This window comes from Elgaria multicarinata, chromosome 1 (assembly GCF_023053635.1).
Source record: "Elgaria multicarinata webbii isolate HBS135686 ecotype San Diego chromosome 1, rElgMul1.1.pri, whole genome shotgun sequence".
NCBI lineage: Eukaryota > Metazoa > Chordata > Lepidosauria > Squamata > Anguidae > Elgaria > Elgaria multicarinata.
The window spans coordinates 199,846,061-199,865,047 of record NC_086171.1 but is presented as its reverse complement, the minus strand read 5'-3'; the positions used below and the strand labels follow the sequence as shown (position 1 = coordinate 199,865,047).

The following is an 18,987-nucleotide window of genomic DNA, read 5'->3' as shown; positions in this document are numbered from 1 at the left end:
TCTGAGATTTTGCTTCTGTTATCGCTACATATAAAGAAGCAACAGGCTTAAATGCACTCTTCAACAAACTTCTAGCAAAGGAAGAAAATGCACAGCTGTCCCTTCCCAGTCCTTTAGCCTCCCTGTGATCACTGCTAGCAATAGGGCACTTTTAAGACAGTGTTTAGGTCAGTCTTAACCATTTTATGTCTTCCCAGACAGTAGATGCTTCAGAGCATGCACTGTCCTGAGCTCATGCCATAACAGCAGCAAACTATTTCCTTGAAGGTCTTTCGCATCTCCAGGCTCCGGAAAGCATAAATAACTGGATCAATGACCGAGTTGCACATAATTAGAACCAGGTAGGTGTTAAAGTGTGAGGTGTAGCAAACACAGAGTGGGTTGGTGGGACAAGAAATGATCAGAATGAGATGAAGGAAAAACGGTGCCCAGCACGCAATGAAGACGCCTAGGAGAATACTGATTGTGACAGCGCCTTTCATACAAGTACGCTGCTGGGGGACACCATCCACTGGGAGGGCTGCGATGCGCTTGACATGCAAGCGTGCAAACAAGAACATGTGAACATAAAGCGAGGCCATGAGGAAAAGCATGGTAAAGAACATGGTGATGAGGCAGACAATGACGGTTTTGCTCTCATAGTAGACAATGAACATGATGCCACAAATGATGCAAGCAATCCAGATAATGGCGATGAGAGCTAGAGCTTTCTTCACAGTCATGATGCTGTGGTAACGGAGCGCATAGAAAATCGTAATGTACCTGTCGATAGCTATGACCAAAAGGTTGCATATGGAGGCAACCAAAGAGATACAGATCATTGAGTCAAAGGCATTGTCCATGTGCTGGATGAAGTGATCATCGATGAGTAAATATCCACTGCTCAGGATGGCGATCATGATAGTTTCTAGGGCGTTGGACATACTCACGAGTATGTCTGCTGCTGCCAGGCTGCAAAGGAAAAAGTACATGGGTGAATGGAGGTTTCCATTTTTGATCACTGCCAAAATGACCAGGATGTTCTCAAGAATGCTGATAATCCCCAGCGTCAAGAACACCTCAGCTTTGATGAAGACTTGTTCACAGAATCCACTCTCGCTCCTGCTGCTGAAAAGGACTGAATCATTGACTTGTTCAGTGGTGTTTACTAACACAGGCTGAAATGTAAGAGCCCAGTGGACAGTTGTGTTCATTGTTGAAGTAGAAGATAGTCAGGTTTATAAACAATCACAGAAAGAGAATCCATAAAAGAGAGAATCCATTTGAAATGTGTACATTCTCTTTACAGAATGAAATAAAGCAAGATTTGCCTGGGTGGGTAAAAGTCCTTGATATTCAATGTAGATTTCTGAATCCATTGTTGAAAAGACTGTTTTTTCCTCCCTCTAGTGAAATCAGGTGAAGCAAATGCTACAGGATTTGTTTGCAATATCATTCACCTGTTGATTTAAAGTTGATTTAAAGCTTTATGATCTGCGACTGTGTCCTGGGACTTCTGCTGGATCGGAGGTTCAAGAACGCTTCACAGCACCTCTTCTCTATTCATCTGCGAGGAGAGAGCAGGAACAGTTAAAAAAAAGCATTGAATTTTATATGTTCATGAATGGAGAAAAACACACACTCCTACTTAATCTTCTGTGCCTCACAATGACCACTGGAGAGCAAGTACCTCTTTGACTGACAGCTACAATCACAAGCCATAGAATCCCCGTTTCTCTGCCTCTGCAGTTAGATACAAAACTATTTGGTGCCCTCTGCAGATCAGAGAGATAATCTTGACAGACTTTTGAATCTGTTATTAGTTTGGTACAAATCTTACAACCAAGACCTCAGAAATATTGAATATCAGAAAATCCTATATCAGAAAATTAAGAAATAAACTATATTTAACGTGTTTTTGAAACCATAATCCTTCCTTGAGATTATTTACACTCTACAAGGCTGTAAATGGTTGCCAAATTTCCAAGTATAATACTGTATGTATGGAAGCAATATGGTTATTTATTAACATACTACGCCATACCTTCTCACAGCAGTCCCTGATGGCTGGTTGAGTTGTTGTTGTTTCAGTAACTATTAGCAAATTCGCAAGAAGCTCTCGTATGTGTGCGTGCATGTTTTGCATACTTTCTCTCAAGACCATTCAACATGTCTCATCTGTCGAAGCCTAAGTTTTTGTTGCCAGGATCACATTGTTCTTGGATTCCTCTTGATGGTTTTATACTTTGATGTCTATTCAGCTTTGACTATTGATCAACTGCATAATTAGTTAAGGCAAAACAATGACAAAAAGCCTCAAGCCTGTTTGAGAAAAAAAAGCCATCTATTGATACGCAGCACAAGCATACACTTGAGAGATGCTAACAAGAGATGTTTTTCTCATTAGCCTTTATTTTTAACTACACACCAAAAGTAGCTGAGATAATAAAGGAGGATGACATAAAGAGCTGCCACATTGTGTAATTCTTTCCCTCTCATCCTCATAAAGTCTAGTTGAACAGACTGTGTCCCATGTTCTCATCTGGCTATGTGTCATCCCACCTACACTTCACATCACTGGCTGTGAAGGTGGTACAATGTTGATTTAGGGCTTGTTCAGACACGCACAGAGAGTGGGTTGGTAGGGGAACTAGGGACAGGGGAAGGGTAACAGAACCACAACAAGCAGGCCACCACATGATTGGGAACCTCACTGCTTCCTGTGGTTCTGCTACTCACTCCCCTTCCGTAGTGAGTTCATTTACCTCTGTGCAGTTTAGCTGCACTTCCCGGCAGCTACTCCATTGAGAAAAATGAAAAAAATGGTCACTGACCATAGAGAAAAGTCTGCAGCGGCAAGAGCATCACCGGAAGTGGTGGTCACTCTTGCCAGCAGACTCTATGGTCATTTTCCCCCCTGCCAAAATGAGGTCAAAACCCCACGGCAATCCTGTCAGACAACACAGGAATTGCTCTGGAAGCCTGCTAATCAACTTGCCACAGGCAGGTAGCAGGTGAGGGTACTCCGCTCACCATGGAGAAGAAAATCTCCTGCCACATGACATGCTAACCCACTGTGGATCATATTTCTGAACAGTCCATGGTGGGTTAGCGTGTCATCTGACCAGGCCCATAACCTTCACCCTATGTGGGTTCTGCAGATCTTAATTGGAATAAAGCTTGCAAAGATTGGAATTGAACAAAACTTTCTTTAGCTAGAACCACAAAACAATACAGCAATTACCTATATAGAACTAAATGCACAAGTAGTTTATTTAACACAAGAACAAGGCAACCAATAGTCCCACCTAATCTAAAGAGAAATATGTCATTCTTACTTGCAAACTTTGTAGTCAGCCAGTCCCAATATTCCTCTGGTGTCATGACTCCTCTGGAGTCCCCCAAATTGAACATCATGGAGCGGCTGCCTGTGCAGAAAGACCTTTTTGGCAGATGAGGGGGATCCAGGGTCCTTGGGGGAGATGGCTGTTGTACCTCCCTCTCAAAACATACCTAGCCCTCTTCTGAATCAGAGGCAGATGCTGAGGCACAAGAAGCACAGGAGCGTAAAGATGCAGACTCAGCTGGTTACCAGATGCAGATGTGCCCATGAGAGAAATTAGGACTTCCCATGAGTAGATTTATACTCATGAGCAGGATTCTAGTCATAAGTCTACCATCCCTCAGGTGGCGCTGATGGCCTGCAGCTGTGCTCTGGGTGGGGCTCTGAAGGCTCAGGCTTAAAAACCTTCAGTTCTAGGCACAGAGTGCTGCTACAATGTCTGTGCACCAGCTCCCAGATGTCTGCTTTGTCTTCCCTGCTAACCTGCTCAAGTCAACTTTTGATCTTTGGAATTGACTCTGGCTAAATCTAGGGTGACCATATGAAAAGGAGGACCGGGCTCCTGTATCTTTAACAGTTGCATAGAAAAGGGAATTTCAGCAGGTGTCATTTGTATATATGGAGAACCTGGTGAAATTCCCTCTTCATCACAGCAGTTAAAGCTGCAGGAGCTATACTAGAGTGACCAGATTTAAAAGAGGGCAGGGCACCTGCAGCTTTAACTGTTGTGATAAAGAGGGAATTTCACCAGATTCCCCATATATACAAATGACACCTGCTGAAATTCCCTTTTCTATGCAACTGTTAAAGATACAGGAGCCCTGTCCTCCTTTTCATATGGGCCCGAACTACACCAAGCAGGATATAACACTTTAAAAATAGTATAAAAACAGTATATGTAATGTGTCCTGGGCCTGAACAGTTGTTATAACCATTATAAACCATTATAAGCAGTAGTGTAGATCCTGCCATGGTCACCCTACTAAATCCCTGGAGCTTGGTCCCTGTGCCACTGTAAATAGGACATCTGGTCCTATTTACAGCTTCGGCCCAATAGCTTCGGCCCAGCTTTGGCTATTGGGCGGTATAAAAATGTAATAAATAAATAAAATAAATAAAAATCTGGTTTGCGAAGGCACTGGACTCTTCTGCAGGCAAATTCAATTGCAAATAACAGCACAGCACAGCAAATGGCAACTTATAAATTGCAGCTGGTAGGGTGGTGGTGGTCATAGGCCTTCAAGAACAAAACAAATATAACAGATACCAGAGATACAAAAGTTGATTCCCATCTCCATGCAAATCAATCAATCATGTACCTATAAAAATTCTTGAGATCCTGAACAATGCTCTTCAGATGTTGATGAGAAAAATAGTCTCTCTTTTCAAAATCTCAAAACTTAGGCCTTAGCTAGACCAGGCTTTATCATGGGGCGAACCCCGGGATCGTCCCTGTGCATCCACATGACGCACAGGGGATCCCGGGATCAAGGAGGGATGATCCCTCCCTTGCCCTGGGATACAGCCCTCCCCTTTGGGCCTGCTTTTTCCATGGTCCCGGGCTGAACCGTACACGGGGCGCAGTGCTCCTCAGGAGCGCTGCGCCCATCAGGGTTAGGGTTGGGGGAGAGGGGAAACTAAATTAAATTTTAAAAAACCACTTCAGTGCACAAGCGTTCGTGCGCTGCTTCTCCTTTAAAAAAAAAAAGGCAGGTGCAATGCTTCTCTTCCTGAGGTCGTCATGCCTCACGTGTAAATGGAGGAGGGATCTCCCGTTAAACACAACGCGAGATCTTCCCTCCTCCATCCTGGATTATAAGGTTGTTCTAGCTAAGGCCTAAGTCAGGCATACATGGGAGAATGTGTTATTTGAGGCATCTTTGTCTCATGTTGTATAGGGCTTCCTAGGTCATAAGCAGCACTTTGAATTGTGTCCAGAAATGAACTTGCAGCTTGTGGGTATCAATGTGCTCATGGACACCTCCCTTGGTGTCTTCCATGCTTCCTACCTCTCCTCATTTTTATTGTATTTCTTAAAGTTTTGTGGGGGGTTTTTAACTGGGAGGCTGGCATGCTGCCTTCAGCACCATCGATATTTGGAACTGAGGTCTCACCAGTATCTTGCACTTAAGTTCTCGAGAAATTTTCTTTTCTTTTAGCCTTACCAGTTTGCCTTGTGGGAAATGAGTATTTTGTGACTGGCTGTGCCCACCATGGCAGCCATTTTGTGAATGAGCAAGCCTCCCCCCATTGCAGCCATTTTGTGAGATCATCCTCAACATACTCTCAAAATTTCAAATGTGCCCACCGAAAAAGTTTGGGACTACTGCTGTAGCCATTAAGACTGCTGAAACATCGCAATCACATGCTACCTATAAATGACCTTGGTCAATAGTTTGGCTGCAACGTTTGGCCCAGGTGAAATTTCCAAAGACTTCAAAATCAGCCTTATGTATGGCATGTTACAGAATACCGAAGACCTTGTTACAACCTTAACCTTTCCCATAAAGTCAGCATTTCCTCTTTATTCTGAGTGCATTGAGATTCTCCAGGAAAACACTAACCAAAAATTTGAATGGTCCATGTTTCTTAAAAATCTCATTTGAATATCACTCTCTGATTATACATGCATATTGCACTTGGTTTTGACTATTTATTTTTTAGCAGACTTTCCATCCTTGTTAAGCTTTTGCCTCTTCCTATTATTTTTTTGCAGAATTACACTATATAGCTATTTTACATAGTAGCTATTGTATATCTTCAATGGAGGCTCCAGGCAAAACGCTGGTTGTCAATCTTCCAAAGTGGTGTGTTTTTTCCCTTCATTGTTGTAAGCACTTAGCCAAAGAAATTTCATTTTCTGCTGATGGCAGCTTTTTTCTTTTTCTTTTTCTTTTTATCACCAGCAAACCTCTGGTTGAAAGGAATGATAGGCTAAATCTCACCATCAAAATTAAGGAGCAATGAGTTAAATGCAACATGACACTCGTGGAAATCTGCTATGGTGATGGATCTTTCTCCTTCTCTCCTCCCTTCTGCACCACTCAGGAATTTGCTCTGGGGAGTTTCCCAGCTCTTTGGAGCATTTTTGAGGCCCTATAAGTGGGGGTGGGTTGTGGGGTTGGAGAAAGGGGATTTCCCCCCTCCCAGTTCTCCTGACAGAACTCCGTCCATCATCAAAATTGGAGTCAACCCTATATATTCCTTGCATTGCAGTTAAGCAGTGACTGCTTAACTGCAATGCATCATTTGCTTTTCCCTTCTCTTACCAATCCTTCCTCTTCTAATCCCTGATAAACAGTCCAGTTCAGTGAAAGAAGTTGGTACAACATCACTGTCATGTACTTTTATTATGTACTTAACATACGTTAGGATCTTTACAGTGAATAAAAATAATAATGCAGGCTTGCAGTATAACCATCTTCTTCCTTTTATTCTGTGGAAATAAAGGCGAGGAAGTGTTCTCTTCCTGCCTGAAATATTGGGCTAGAAGTTGCTACATTAGATCACCAAGGAGAGACGGCAAGGTCCAGGGCTCAATTCAAGATCCCTTTCCTTCCGTCCAATATTTGAAAAAAAGCTGCATTCGTTTGGTGGTCACTCAGGAACTTCTGGTTTGGTGGTCACTCATGATTAATGTGATGACATTAATCATGTGATTGGCCCTTGCATGCTTGATTTTTTTTCTTTGCTTACCCCCTGCCCCAAATACATAATTTTAAGAATGTTTTCCTTTATATGCCAATTCAAAATAAATAAGAGAAATTGTTTTTTTTTTTTATGACTCGCTATGTCTGCTATTTTGTAAAACAAAGAACACAAGGGCAACCGCACAATCCTCTTGTTTGTTCCTCAAAGCAACTGCAACTTCACATCTGAATGTAAATATTGTGTAAGGACAGGATTCTCCTTGAAAATCAAAGCTTGAAACGTGTTTCATCATCACTCACTGAGCACACAAAAATTAGCGTGCTTTCTGGTTGCCAATATTGCAACATAGCATAAGATATGATATGATATCCATTGCAGTCTAACAAAGCACTCTGAAGAAGGACTTGAGGGTCTGAAATACATCAGAATTCTTTCATTACATTGTTTGGTAGTTTGTGAACACATCCCTCCTCATTGCTGTAGTGCAATCAACTCTGTTTAATAAAAATAGGGGTGGGGAGCATAAAGCCAACTATCCATTCCAAAGCATCCTTTAGTAAGGCTGCCCACCCCTCATCCCCTGCCCAACTATATGAGAATCATGCTGTGTCAGATCTGACCTAGAAACTTGAACACAAAGATTAACATCCAAGTGGTTTAGGTTTATTTCTTTGTTTGTTGTCATGATCTGGAAGGATGTATGGTGTAGTTTTCAATATCCAATAAAAATAGCAAGTATGAATGAATCATCACTGATCTACATCTAAGCAGGAAAAACAACAATCTTAAAAATGGAGTTTTTTTCCAAGTGAACAACCAGAGTGCAGACCAACCAGAGTGAATACACATTTGTCTGGATGGCTATACAATACTCTTGAGATTTCCCCCCTTTCAATTACTCATCCTCATGCTCTATTTTTAAAGATGGTTCAATAAAGTACCACTTCACAACACATGCCTTCTAAATCTTCAGACACAAGATGTTTCCAAATGAGGTGGCCACATATAAATTGCCAAAAAAGATGAAATTTAGAAATAATGATTGTAATTTGAATTAGGGATAGGGGAGAAATTCCTTCAGCCTGCGTGTTAATGCGAACTTCCTACTGTCTTAGGTCATTTCTACACCTGTCTCCCCCCCCCCCCCGATCATCCTGGGATCATCCCTGTGCATGCAAATGACACACAGGGGATCCCGGGAGTAGGCAGGGATGATCCCTCCATTTGCCTGGGATAATCCTTAGGTGTAGAAAGGGCCATAGTTTCAAACCACTATGCTAACCAAAACACAGTTATCCTCTGAAATTTGCATTTCCCTGAATTTTGCAATGAATTTCTCCAGTAAAAAAAAAAAGTACATGAATGAGTATACTTGGGAAGTGTTCAAAAATTAATATTAGGAAAATGAGAAATGGAGAGAAACTGAAATTGACAGATCCATCTATCCCTTTGAAGGTTGTGGCCTCTCCTACACTAGAGGCATTCAAGAGGCAGCTGGACAGCCATCTGTCAGGGATGCTTTAGGGTGGAGTCCTGCATTGAGCAGGGGGCTGGACTCGATGGACTTATAGGCCCCTTCCAACTCTACTGTATGCAGTAGCCTTGAATTTTTTGGCCAGAAAAATATCGGAGATTATATATAATGGGAGACTGTATGAAAGGTCTTGGCTAATTGTCTCAAATAAGTGTGTTCCCGAGGAAGCGGTCCCTGGTGAAACAGGTTAATGTACCGGAGCTATTGAATTTTTCATGCTGCAAAATTGTTTTGTTATTGAATAATTACACACTGCAAAACTGTTGTTATTGAATTGTCTTATGTTACAAAACTGTTTTTGTTATTGAATGATTACCAAACATTGGATAATTGGTTTCAATGTATTTTATTGTTAGCATTATTTACGCACATGCTACATACCACTTATATGCATATATATGTACTTACAGATTTGTGAAATAGAATTGGGGCAGTGTAACGTAACTTGCCAATGAGAACAAGATATATACGTTTACTTAAACAGGTTTTGTGACTATTTTTTCTTGCTTGTGGTTGGAGGGTGTTTACCACAACTTTGTTTGTCTATGAAATACAGGGCATCTCACCGCAGTGTTGAAGAATGTGATCTGATGGGCTGTGTGACTGCCTCCTCAGTCTTCTGTCCAAGGGCTTAACTGCTGATGGGCAACTTCAAGGCCCCTCATGCTGTCCCTTCTTAGGGTTCTTCATCTTTAGACTGGACTTGTACTGAGCAGCCCTTCCAACTGAGGATGTCTTTGAATAGAGGGTTGTCTTCTGGCAGACCTTCAAAAAGGAGACCGACCTCAGTAAAAGAGGACACATATTAGCCACCCTACCTCAAACACAGAATTTTACAAGGGTCCTAGACATTGTTGACTTCCATTTATGTTTCTTGAGTTTCCCATCATTTTCTCTCACTTTTTTCTTATCACAAAGAAAATCTGCAAAGGATGGATGGGTTTCTGATCATGTGAAGGTAGCTACTTTTGTCCAAGTCCAAACCTTCCTCCTCAACATGGGAAAGTCAGAGACATTGGTACTCAACCCTGTGCCCCTTACAGACATTTCTGTTTCCTGTTTAGGCATATTTCCTGAATACGGCTATATTATGCATGTCTTTCCTAAGCTAGCACTTATTTATTTACTTATTTATTTATTTATTACATTTCTATACCGCCCAATAGCCGGAGCTCTCTGGGCGGTTCACAAATGGCCATGATATCTACTGTATAGAAGTCTTCTTGTCTGAGGTCCTGAAATGACATTTGGAGTTTGATGTTGTATAAGCTAACTCCACAGAATAGACAGATTGCAGGACCAAGGTTTGCAAGCACCAATAAGGACCGTTTCCTCAATTATGACTGGCGAGAACTACATTTTACCACACCTTCCATTTAATCAGAGAATTTTGTTACAAGAGAATTAAGTCCATTGATGGTAAAATAATCATATAATGCATGGCCAAGATTATGCATATTTTTTGTGTGCACTTTTCCATAGTATATGGATTTTTGGACACGAATGCACACAAAATGTTTTGAGTGGAGAACAGCAATGCTAAATTTAGAGAAATGTGAACTTTGGTGCACAACTCTGTTCTGATTTGCTTACTGATTGAGCAGGTGCAAATGTTGCAAATTTACATAAAAATTCAGATGGAACAATTTTTTTCACCCAGCCCTAATGGTGTGGAAGGAAGAAGAAAGGCTATAATTATGTAACGTTATGGAGTATTTAAAACATATTTAATTCCCAAAGATATTGAATGTGAAAAACAACAGCCAAGCGTAATTAATGTTTAGCATGATATCCAGGCTTTTCATTATTGAGCAATGGAAGCATCTGACTCTACTTTAAAAACAAAACAAAAATCAAAGTAATATATCTGTGAATTAGAGAAGAAAAGACAAAAACCCAAACAGACATTGTGCATTAGCTACAGGAAAAATACAACTTCGTTAAGGATGCATCCATTACTTCTGGAAGTAACATAAATGGATGCCATATGACAGTTGCTGAATTTAACCATATTTTGAAATGGAAAAGTAGTTCTCCTGAGAGGATAATTGCTGATGGTTCTGAGAATTATTTAAGTGGCAGAAATACCCTTTAACAGCAGCTAGCTTTTGAAGGCAAGACAGAAGAGTAATTAATTGCTGGATGAATGGTGTGGAGAAAGTGGATAGAGAGGTTTCTCTCCCTCTGCCATAACCTCAAGTCACCCAGTGAAGTTGACTGGCAGTAAAAGGAAGTAAATCTTTGCACAATGCATAATTCAATACGGGAATGGCCTCAAGACTGGATTACTGCAACACACCCTTTGTGGGTCTTCCCTTACGGCTGGTCTGGAAGTGGGATCTTGTGCAGCAGATCAGGTGCTGCCCCTTTTTAGCATGTAACTCCTTTTCTGGAGGAACTGCGTTGTCTGCCATTTTGCTACCAGAGTAAGTTTAAAGTTTTGCTACTAGTGTATAAAGTAGTGCTGGGTCGAATCTCGCCCCCTATTTTTGGGAACTTTCTCTCTCCCTGCAAAAGAGGTGTTGTTGTTTTCTGCCTCTTTCACAGGGAGGGGGAAATTTCTCCTTTGGGAGGGGGATAGGATTGCCACATACCTTTTTTAAGTGTAGCCAATTGCTGAGGGGCGGCCGCCTTCTCCTCCTCCTAGAATCATAGCATCTAAGAATAGTAGAGTTGGAAGGGGCCTATAAGGCCATCGAGCCCAACCCCCTGCTCAATGCAGGAATCCCCCATAAAGCATCCCTGACAAATGGCTGTCCAGCTGCCTCTTGAATGCCTCTAGGGTGGGAGAGCCCACAACCTCTCTAGGTAACTGGTTCCCTTGTCGTACTGCTCTAACAGTCAGGAGGTTTTTGCTGATGTCCAGCCAGAATCTGACTTCCTGTAACTTGAGCCCATTATTCTGTGTCCTGCACTCTGGGATGATCGAGTAGAGATCCTGGCCCTCCTCTGTATGACAACCTTTTAAGAGTGCTATCATGTCTAGGGTGACCATATGAAAAGGAGGACAGGGGACCTGTATCTTTAACAGTTGCATAGAAAAGGTGCTAGGTCAAGACTTTTCTCCCAGGCATTTAACAGCATATGCTGAGTTTTTTTAAACTGACCCCAGAATAGTTGTTTTAAATGGATATTTTCTGTTTTTGTTTCTATTTTATGCTTTTTATGGTTTTAAATTTTGCATATTTGTTTTTAATGTTCACTGTTTTTAACTTTTGTAAACTGCCCAGAGAGCTTCAACTATGGGGTGGTATATAAAATAATAATAATAATAATAATAATAATAATAATAATAATAATAATAATATATAAAGCCCTATATAACTTCTCCCTTATCAACCTGCCTGGTCAATGAGATAATGAGATGATCCTGGTGGTTCCTCATGGACCTATGGCCTTATTGGAGTCCACCTGGGGTTTCTCCACATTTCCTAGAATTACCAATCAAAATTGTGTGGTTATTCCATCATTCTCTTCTCCTTGGATGTTTTTGTGGTAAGAAAAAGGCTGGAAGAAGCAGTGGGAAAACACAGGAGGGTTACAAATCAAAGATGACATCATCCATAGCTGTGTACATTTTTGGTAATAAGGCCAGGCAATTGCACAAAGAAAACATCATCTAGAACTCCATGGGGCTCTAGAAACCACCCCTTCAACAAACAACAGCGAAAGCAATAGCAGTAGGAATTGAGCATTTGTCCTTTTACATTAAAAACAACTGTTTGATGAAGTATTTCTGAATTTTGCCGTGTTATATTTAATCAAAATTTAGATTCAAGTTCATCATGTCACCACCAGTAGGGTATGACTTGGCTCACGTTAGCAGGAGTGCAAAAGGGAAGATATGAGCATGAGCCCAGTATTTTTGCGTGTGTGTCTGTGCCCACGCCTTTGTTATTTGCTAAGTCACAGTGGGGAACTGAGAAGATGTTTGAGGAGTATTTCTGTAACTAATCAATGAGAGAAGCAAGGAAACTCAACTGACAAGCTTTGGACTCAATACAATTCCCCTTTCCATCATCTTCTTTGAGTTAGAGCCAGGCAGACTGGACTGGAAAACACCCCCACCCCACACACACACTTGATGGCCCCTACAGAGTCTCTTGGCAAATTCAAAGGCCTCCCAAGTGCTTTTGAGTAACAAATGTTGAGCATTCATCATGGTCTGGTTTTTACTTGTAAGGAAAGAAACCAAGCAGACACAATATATTTAGGATGCATTGGAACATGGCATTTCCTGTTCCTTCTAATGCTTTTTACTCTGGTTCTATACTGTAGTTTTAGACATTGAAATGTTTATATTATAGGGCTGTGCACCACTTTGGCTCCGAATTTGAATTCCGAGCTGAAGTGGGCTGATATTGTTCAAATCAGTCCAAACCGAAGCGTGTCAGCTCCGAGCTGATTCGGGTCCAAAGCACTTCGGACTGATCTGAACGCCCCGCCGCACAAGCTTCCTGCTCCTTACCTGGGCCTGTCATGAGCACCTGAAGCTGTCTGGCCGTCTTCAAGGAAGTCACCATTTAAAAAATGGTAACTCCCTGCCTCTCAAGCTGCTGTACAGCTCAAGGCGAGTCCAAGTAAGGGGCAGGGGGCTTGCCCAACTCAGCCCCTCTGAACAGCTGCCCCAGCTTGCACCACTCTGATGTGTGAGCCTGAACAATTTGGTCATCTGAATCTCACCCCCTCTTCATCGCAACAGTTAAAGCTGCAGGAGTCCTGGCCACTTGACCAGATACAAAAGAGGGCAGGGCTCCTGCAGCTGTAACTGTTGTGATAAAGAGGGAATATCTCCAGGTGATGCATGCATACAAATGACAGCTGCTGAAATTCTATACAACTGTTAAAGATACAGAAGCCCTGTCCTCCTTTCCATTTGGTGACCTTATTTCCCCCTGTTGCTTTACTCTAGAATAGGCACAGGGATCCCAATCTGAATTGGGATCCTAGCATGGGGAAGTGTTGTTTTTAAAAAACAAAAAATCTAGATTGCCCCTCCCCCCAATGATTTATTTACAATAAAAATTAAAAGAAGATATAGCTGCTAGACACTTTTAAAATAAGGTCTGTTTTGACCCTGAGATTTCTTACTGCAATCTGAGCGCTGAGCAGAGAAGTTGGAACTGACTGTCTCTCATCAAAAATATGTGCTTGCCTCTGTTGGGTCCATGAACTTCTTCAAATTTCAAGTCTTATTGAAGACTCACATGGAATGCATGGTTGCATTTGTGTGTGCCTCAAGGCCACTTGTATTGATTTAGGTTGTGCTAATAGCTATTTGAGTGGCCTTTCTTGGAGACTGGAGCAAGGTAGTGATTTCCTCTGAATAGACTTTGCTTGAGTGATGCTATTGTTACAATAACATTTTACTTCAGATGAGGGATGGCCTATTTACATCTGAATTCAACAGCTTTCTTGTTGAAAATTGTTTTTATGCATAACTTCATCACTGATGTATGCTTTAGAACTTGTTTACTCAGAAATAAGGGCACTTATTAAGTAGGCTGACCAAATTGAAAGGCTCATGTATCTTTAACAGTTGTGTAGAAAAGGGAATTTCAGCAGGTGTCATTTGTATACATGCAGCACCTGGTGAAATTCCCTCTTCAACACAACAGTTAAAGCTGCAGTTAAAGCTGGTCAAGAGGGCAGGGCTCCTGCAGCTTGAACTGTTGTGATGAAGAGGGAATTTCACCAGGTGCTGCATGCATCCAAATGACACCTGCTGGAATTCCTTTTTCTATACAACTGTGAAAGATACAGGAGCCCTGTCCTCCTTTTCATATGGTCACCCTATATTAAAGGTCCATAGGAGTTTTGGAGTGGTGGTGAATAACTTATGTTTGAGGGAGGATGGAGGACATTTAGGATCTTAAATTCATCCTTTTAATCCCCTCCCTCCTGGATATGAGTGGTGTATGCAGTCCAACTGCCATCATTTTTAATTTTTAAATTCCTATTGATTTTTCAATCATTTTAAACAACCAATACAATTCTATCGTTAAAATGATTAAAAATTTATACAACAAGGAGTGTAAACAGCTCACCAAGAAAATCCTGCTTGCTATCAAACAGAAATGTACTCCGTCGTTTCCAATCAAGCTATATAATTATGCAGCAATCAATTGTTAAATGACCCTGCTTAAATTCAGTGGCCTTCACCCAGAAACCCCCCCACCTAGTTGCCCTTAAGTCCTGTCGTAATCAATGATACAAGTTAATCACAATTAACTTGTTAATTGATTTCAGTGAGACATACGTAGGCACAACTAATTTTCTTTGGAAGGGTTTATACACCACCAAAGTGCATTAACAACATTTCTGCAAAAGAAGAAGCAGACTTCAAAATGGGATTGAAAAAAAGGTTTAATTCTAGAGGCATGAAAAGCGCTCTAAAGCGTATTTCAAAATGGATCTTCTTTTGGGGTATAAATAGCCTCTTCAGATTTTCTTATTACCATGTTGAAAGAGCATAAAGAAAGGAGCAATCAAGCCCCACTCCTCTCTGCTGACACTTTTGTTACTACGGAGGCAACTGCCTGCAGCGAAGAGCCCCCAAGGACACAGGAGGCTCTGAGGTTCAGACTGCTGCCCTCTATGGGGTTAATCACATGAGGCTCAAATCCTGCCTCCTTAGTGGGGCATTCTGTTTCCAGAATCTTTGTAGGAGTAAGATCAGTTCCTCTACATGGGTGGACACATGGTTTGCAATTGAGGCCTTCTGTTCTTAGCAAGTTCTGTATGTTTCTACATGTTTCATATTATAGCCACAAGATGGCACAGTCATTTCATACAGCTGATAGATCAGAATAACGTCCCTTATCACATTGTCTCTGATCTTTTTGAAAGCAGGATAAAGGTCATAAACTGCGGGAGGGGCAGTGGACAGGCCCGGCGCCCTAGGTAGGTGAGCTGCTTTCACCCACCCACCCCCAGCATCCCCCACCCCCACCCCAGCGTACCTGGGCGCGGGGCTCCATCTCACCTGCCCACTCCCCCCCCCCCAGCGTCCTGGCTTCGAAGCCAGCACCCAGCTGGAAGCCGCTCCTGGCTTCGAAGCCAGGATGCTGGAGCTGGGGACAGCTTTGGAACAGCACGCCCAGAAGCCGCCCTCTCAGAGCTGCTGTGGGAGAGCAGCTTCCGGGTGTGCCATTCAGCATCCCCTTACCTTGGCGCTCTAGGCTGCCGCCTGAGCTGCCTCTATGGCAGCGCCGGCCCTGGCCATGGAGGTTGACAACATCATTCAAAGAACCCACCAATTCTGTGAGCCTGTGCCAATGGGGCCCTTAAAGGCCCTATTAACAGGGCCTTTAAGGTGCTGTCGGGGGGGGGACATAATTTCCCTAAGGCTGGGGTAATCACATATTTTCCCTCTCCACTCTAATGGCAGTGGCCTCCCCCCACATGCCAATTGGGACCTTAAAGGCCCTCTTTTAAGGCCCCGATTGGCTCAGGGGAAAGGCAAAGTATGCTTTCTGGGGCTAATGGCATGCTGGGGGAATTGCAGACTTTCTGGAGGCCCCAGAAAGTTACTGAGGGCTCAGAAGGGTCACACAGCCTCCCAAGCGTTCAACCAGCCCGGCTCCCCAGAATGGCCAGATGAGCAGGGCTTGGTGAACACACGGGGTGAGCCCCCTGAAAATTCTGTAGTCCCTAGCTGGAATATTCTCTCAACAAGCTAAGAAGAATGCCTGAAGAGGGCCAATATCTACCTCTATATCACCAATTCCCAATGTTCCATCCCATTCTCCCAAGATTCTGTCACCTTCCACCATGACCAAGAAACATATTTAACAGGAACTCTCCAAAGTGGGTGAATGGACCGACAAACAGCAAATGCAGTTCAGTGTAACTAAGTGTAAACTTCACATATGCACTGATTGAGTCTAAACTTGCTTTTTTTTTGTTCCATCACAAGCTTGGAAATGCATGAAATTCAACTGCATATTGTGTTCAGATCCACATTTTGGTTTTAGGAGATGTGAACTCAGTGAATTCGGATTACAACTGAACAGAATTTCCCCCCTTCCCCCCATTTATCCCTATGTGATACTAGCTGATCATTTCTTTGTTGGTTGCTACCTGACAAATTGCTTGTTAATAATGATCCAGAAGAGTCAGTCAATGGGAACGAAAGTGTAGGTAATAGATAGGGTTCTTAGAATCATAGAATCATAGAATAGCAGAGTTGGAAGGGGCCTACAAGGCCATCGAGTCCAACCCCCTGCTCAATGCAGGAATCCACCCTAAAGCATCCCTGACAGATGGTTGTCCAGCTGCCTCTTGAAGGCCTGTAGTGTGGGAGAGCCCACAACCTCACCAGGCAACTGATTCCATTGTCATACTGCTCTAACAGCCAGGAAGTTTTTCCTGATGTCCAGCCGGAATCTGGCTTCCTTTAACTTGAGCCCGTTATTCCGTGTCCTGCACTCTGGGAGGATCGAGAAGAGATCCTGGCCCTCCTCTGTGTGACAACCTTTCAAGTATTTGAAGAGTGCTATCATGTCTCCCCTCAATCTTCTTTTCTCCAGGCTAAACATGCCCAGTTCTTTCAGTCTCTCTTCATAGGGCTTTGTTTCCAGACCCCTGATCATCCTGGTTGCCCTCCTCTGAACACGCTCCAGCTTTTCTGCGTCCTTCTTGAATTATGGAGCCCAGAACTGGATGCAATACTCTAGATGAGGCCTAACCAGGGCCAAATAGAGAGGAACCAGTACCTCACGTGATTTGGAAGCTATACTTCTATTAATGCAGCCAAAAATAGCATTTGCCTTTGCACTGTTGGCTCATATTCAGCTTGCGATCTACAACAATTCCAAGATCCTTCTCATTTGTAGTATTGCTGAGCCAAGTATCCCCCATCTTGTAACTGTGCCTTTGGTTTCTATTTCGTTTCTTCGTGCAAAGCAGGTACTTTCCCACGGAGCTACAGCACGATCCCCAGAAGTTTGCATTTATCTGATGGCCCACTCGTCTTAAATGCACAAAATAAATGCAAAAAGAAAAAGAACAGAATCAAAACCTGCTCTTCTCTTGTGTGTCAGTTCAATTCTCCTACCAGTTCTCATGACAGTGGAGCTGAGTTTGGTGCCATCTTCTGGTTTTGAGAGTTATTCTAAGAGACAACTTCCTAGGAACAGAGAAGGACTGTATTAGAGCCACAGAGTGAGAAACACAGAGGACAAATAAGGCAACTCCTTCTAGGTCAGTGTGGGCACTTTCAGGTGGGGGAGCTGGGGGCCAATTTGAACCTCCTGGAACCTCCCAAGGGCTACAACCCCACTGCCACCATGTGGACACCTTACTCACACTCATACACATACATACAACATACATTCTTATAAACATAAACATGTACAAACACACACATATACACATACACTTCCTCCCCCACATATATACATACTTTTCCTTCTCCCCACACATACACATTATTTATTTATTTATTTATTTATTTATTTATTTATTTATTTATTTCATTTCTATACCGCCCAATAGCCGAAGCTCTCTGGCTCTCTCTCATATACTTCCTCCTCCACATATACACATACATTTCTCCCCCCCACCCACATACACATACACTTCCTCCCCCACATATAAACACATATACATACACATTTCATCCCCCACATATACATACATATACTATGCATTTCTTCCTCCCCCACATATACACATTTATTTCCTTCTCCCCACACATATACTTCCTCTCTCCACACTTATACACTTCCCCCCACATATATACATACACTCCCCCCCACACACATATAGACGTATCCAGCTTCAAAGCTCAAGGAGGGTGCGCCGAAGGAGTAGGTTGGAGTTCTTCTAGTTTGCAGGCCTTTTAAAGGCAAAATTGTAAACTGTTTTTAAATTATTTGTTTGCAAAAAAATGGGGGCAGAGAATTTTTTTTGGGGGGTGGGAGGCAGCTCCCCCTCAGCCCTCTTCCTGGCTACAGGCCTGCTCCTCCTGCAGACACATGTATATTTTGTCCCCCCCCCGGTCCCCATCCCAACGACCTGGCTGATTCGCTGCAAGAAGGACAAATTGAATTCTTCTGGCTCCCCCCAGCAATCATTATCCAAGTCACTGGGATGGATTGGGAGGAGAAGGCTTTAAATCCTTCCCTCCCCAGTCCCCGTGACCTGGATTAGAAGCTGCTGCCACCAGCCTGCCAAACAGCTGTTTGGTGGGCTGGCAGGGCAGGGGTGGGGCAAGATGGATGTGCAGAGAGCTGGGCAGAAAGCCCTTGCATGTACAGGACTGTGACCTGAGAGTGGTTAATGTTACAATTAGTCATTTGGATCCAGAGTTCCTGTGTGTTAAATAGCTAACGTGTTTGAGGGGGTTTCAGAATGAGCTACAACGGATCATGTCACTGCCACAAGAGAAAAGACAGGCCTCCTGACTACCTCCTTCTAAAGAACTATCAAAGTGCACCCTGAGCATGCTGACTCGGATAAATACGCTCACTTAATT

The 18,987-nt window shown here is 42.7% G+C and overlaps 1 protein-coding gene across 1 annotated transcript; it reads right to left on the bottom strand.

Moving 5' to 3' along the window:
• Positions 1-209: 209 nt before the first annotated feature.
• Positions 210-1,193, bottom strand: MC3R (melanocortin 3 receptor). The gene has a single exon (XM_063120554.1). It carries the CDS (start codon positions 1,191-1,193, stop codon positions 210-212), a length of 984 nt encoding a protein of 327 aa, XP_062976624.1.
• Positions 1,194-18,987: the final 17,794 nt, after the last annotated feature.

Coding starts and splice junctions, on each gene's coding strand:
- MC3R (XM_063120554.1), bottom strand. CDS start 1,193: ATGAACACAACTGTCCACTGGGCTCTTACATTTCAGCCTGTGTTAGTA.